The sequence below is a fragment of the Cynara cardunculus genome (genome assembly GCF_001531365.2).
Source record: "Cynara cardunculus var. scolymus isolate 2C chromosome LG 3, CcrdV1, whole genome shotgun sequence".
NCBI classification, from domain to species: domain Eukaryota; kingdom Viridiplantae; phylum Streptophyta; class Magnoliopsida; order Asterales; family Asteraceae; genus Cynara; species Cynara cardunculus.
The window spans coordinates 28,282,073-28,286,113 of NC_037530.1; the positions used below are offsets into that span (position 1 = coordinate 28,282,073).

Here is a 4,041-nt window from a genome sequence, read left to right on the forward strand (position 1 = left end):
ATAGAAAACCTATAGATGTTACCTATAGATCGGTAAATTACTAAACTACGCATATCAAATTAAAACATAATACCCGTTCATAAATTCTTTCACCTGCCTACCTTGTCCCGTGCTGTCAATAAAAAAAAATCTGCATACACACGGACCAGTTGACCACACAGTAAAGCAGACCCAAAAAAAAACACAAACCAAATCAAGTTCATCCAGGGAAGTATCAAATGCCAAAGGGGATCTGAGTTCAAACTTTCTAGGACTAGGCTAGTGAGTAGTTTACATCACAGCAAACATTCAATATAGGCTGAAAACAATGTAATCATCACAGCAAACATTAACAAATATAGGCTGAAAACAATGTAATCATCACAGCAAACATTAACAAATATAGGCTGAAAACAATGTAATCATCACAGCAAACATTAACAAATATATGTACATCACAGCAAACATTAAAGTAAAGTAATGTAATCATAGAAATAAAGCTATAGAAGATGTTATGAATGGAAATAAAATTATGACCTAGAAAGACATTGAAAAATTGGCAATTGGGTTTAACTTTTTAAGCCCTGACCTCGATGGCAGAGACGGAGAAGAGCAAGATGATAGATGAGACGAGGGATGTCCGGACGGTGACTCACTGTCGAGTGCCGGCTGGAGTGGTGGTGCCTGGTGACGGTGACAAGCCGCAGGCGTGAGGGTCTGTGTTGTGGAGAAGTCGAGACGGTGACAGGCCACAGGCGTGAGTGACCACGACGAGGTGGTCGAGGTCGACGGTCGACCGGCTGAGTGGCTGACGGGCGAGTGGCGACGGTCTTCGTGGTCGTGGTCTTCGTGGTCGTGGTCTCGTGGATGATGATGTGAGAAGTGAGAAYTGAGAATTGAGATTGTGAAATGTGAATTTGGGATTGGGACTTGGGAGRCGGGAGCACTCTGCTGCCGGTTATCCTTATTGCCTTAGCCCAAGTAAAAGCCCAATTATATAATATAAATCAGCCCAAATAATAAAAATATTTAATATTTATAATTTTATATATATACCGGGTACGGGGCGGGTCGGGGGATACAATACCCGGCCCCGGCCCCAACCCCGGTTTGCCTCTACCGGGGATCCCCGGCCCCGGCCCCGGTACCCGTTTTAGCGGGGAATCCCCGTCCCCGTCCGGGTCGGGTGAACCGGGTTCCCCACCGGGTCGGGCCAAATCACCATCCCTACCTATAAACTCAATTTTTTGTAAGACATTTGTTTTTATAGGATAGTTTTTCAAATAGTGTCCTATAAAGTTGCTAATGGGACGCTTTATATTAGAAGTGTCCTAAAAAACTTATTATGACGTCAAAAAACGTCATATAAACTTATTACAACACATTTAGATAGGATATTTTATGTTTTTGGTCCTATACATTAAGTCCTATAAAGAGGTTTATTAGGACCCTTAAAAATTGGAAGTATCCTATAAACCCAATTTTATTGTAATGATAATGAATATATATTCCATTAAACAAACTAAGAGCATCCGTACATGGTCGACCAGAAAACCTTGAAGATCATTACACCATTGATATCTATTGGAAATAGCTTCCTGAAACATATTCCTTCATATACATTTATTCATCAAATAAAAGATGGCAGCCTTGGCACAATTTGAACTTCAAGCGGAGATGCCTTATCATTTATTAACCCTGGACTCTCAGTCATATCGACTGCTTCATCATTGGGAGTAGAAATGTCGAAATTTTGCAACAAAGTAGCTAAAACGATATGCAAGATTTGAAGTGCTAAACCTATTCCTGGACAGTATCTTCTTCCGGCACCGAACGGGATCAGCTCAAAGTTTCTGCCCTTAACATCTACATGCATATGAGTCTCATCAAGGAACCTCTCAGGTCTAAACTCATATGGGTCTGACCAGATTTCTGGGTCATGTTGGAGCTTCCATATATTCACCATCAACCATGTGCCTTTAGGGACATGATAGCCAGCTAAAGTGCAATCTTCAGAAAATTGTCTTGGAGCTGCAAGTGGTGCTGCTGGGTATAACCTCAGCGTCTCCTTTACAATAGCTTGGAGGTAGACTAGTTTGTTGATGTCTGAATCATCAACTTGCCTTTCGTTTCCAACATGTTTATCGATTTCCTCTTGAGCCTTTTGAAGAGCATGGGGGTTGTTCAATAGCAGTGAAAGTGTCCATGTTAACATGACAGTAAGGGTATCTGCACTGCTAGCAAGTATATCCTACAAGATACAAAGTGTTAGACAGCAAAATCAAGAAAATCTTTACCTACTTTAAATTTTATGTTAGCAGATTTGAAGGTAAAATTTATATATAGCATCAGAACGAACCAAGCATGTAGACTTGATAATCGCATCAGCATCATGAGCTCCCAAGCCTCCAGTTTTTACAGCCGATATCATTACATCCATGAAGTCCCTTTCTTCAATGGCCTGACTGGAATCTCTCTTCATCCTGTGCTCATCCAACCACTTTCCGATTATACAATCAATATCTTTGGCAACTCTTTTCATGGCCTTCTCATGACCACCCAAATCTAACCACCTTAGGAAAGGAAGTGCATCTCCCACCACAAAAAGGCCGAGGAATTGAAAAAACTCCCTCATCACTCGACGACACCTATTCATCTCTTTCTCTTCTTCACTGTTTGTAGCACCACTAAGCCGTTTTCCAGCAACCATTCTAATCATCACGTTCATATCTAATTCCCCAAACCATTTCTTCATATCCACCAACACTTTCCCCTGCCCATCTCCCTTCTCTCTCCATAGCTCATACATGTTTCTGATAGAGCTCTCCAGTTCAGAGACAAGGATATGCTTATACTGCTCAAGGCGTCGGCTTGATAACAGCTCGGTGGAGGCAATCTTACGCATTTCTCGCCAATATGGACCATAAGGTGCAATTCCAAACATGGCATAGTTATATCCCAAAATTTTAGCTGCTGTAAAGCTGGGACGAGAGGAGACGATTGCGTCATGGATGGTGAAAATCTCCTTAGCGATCTTCCAATTATTCACTACCAAGATTCTGTTTACCCCAAGACGAACAGTAAATATGGGTCCATATTTGACAGCCATGGATCCTAATGCTATGTGGGGAGGATTTGATGATCCTCCAAAGAGCTTTAAGTGGCCTGTTATAGGCGAAGCACCACCTGCTTCAGGTGCAGCATGATTTTTTCTAGTTTCAAAGACGAATGATGAGAAATAAAACACCAAAGCTACAACTACAGCTCCTAGAAAGAGAGCATAATTTTGCTGGAACCAAACGAAATCCATGGGAAGATGGATGCTTTTATGGATCACTTAGTTTTTTTTTATGAATAGAGAGAGAAATATGCGTGAAGAAGCAAATGGGAATATGATTTTCTTGATAATCAAAAAGGATGTAAACCTACTCTTTATATTGCAGAGAGAGACACTAACAGAGGCTTCTAGAAGACTAGAATAACCACCACTAAGGGTGCGTTTGGTGCGCAGACAGGACTGGACAGGACAGGACAGGATGGGACAGGACAGGACACGACAGGACAGCTGTTCAGCGTTTGGTAAGACAGGACAGGACATGACATAACTGGTTAAAATGACCAATTTACCCCTAGTGAGCTGTTTAGTGTTTTTTTCACTACGAAATGCAGGGGCAGTGGGTTCATCATCTTCATCCACAATATCAAACACATTTACCAAAATTCAAGTTAAAGTCACAAACGGTTCCTTAGTTCATCCACAATATCAATCACATAAACGGTTCCTTAGTTCATTACCAAACCAAAATTCAAACACAAATTGATGCAAGGAAGACACTGTTAATTGAACACAAATTCATTACCAAACCAAAATACAAACACAAATACATTACCAAACCAAAATAAAAACACAAATTCATTACCAAACCAAAGGGAAGACAGAACTCGATTTGGTAAGAAGGTAGATAAACATTGATGGGCTTTAGCAAAGTGAGCTTGCCTGAGCTCATACAGACTATGGGAGGAGATCGATTCAGGGAACTTGACTATGATACAACAAATCAT

At 41.0% G+C, this 4,041-nt stretch overlaps 1 protein-coding gene across 1 annotated transcript; it reads right to left on the reverse strand.

Annotated features, from left to right (window-relative positions):
- Window positions 1-1,481: 1,481 nt before the first annotated feature.
- Window positions 1,482-3,291, reverse strand: LOC112509728 (cytochrome P450 CYP82D47-like). The gene is made up of 2 exons (XM_025114839.1): window positions 2,339-3,291; window positions 1,482-2,230 (listed from the first exon to the last, which is right to left on the reverse strand). The coding sequence occupies exons 1-2, from the start codon at window positions 3,287-3,289 to the stop codon at window positions 1,610-1,612; spliced, it is 1,572 nt and encodes a 523-aa protein (XP_024970607.1). The 5' UTR covers window positions 3,290-3,291; the 3' UTR covers window positions 1,482-1,609.
- Window positions 3,292-4,041: the final 750 nt, after the last annotated feature.

Excerpts from the sequence above, each read along its gene's own strand:
- LOC112509728 (XM_025114839.1), bottom strand. The coding sequence starts at position 3,289 with ATGGATTTCGTTTGGTTCCAGCAAAATTATGCTCTCTTTCTAGGAGCT. Across the intron at positions 2,231-2,338 it reads TTATCAAGTCTACATGCTTG|GATATACTTGCTAGCAGTGC; the intron begins GTTCGTTCTGAT and ends TGTATCTTGTAG.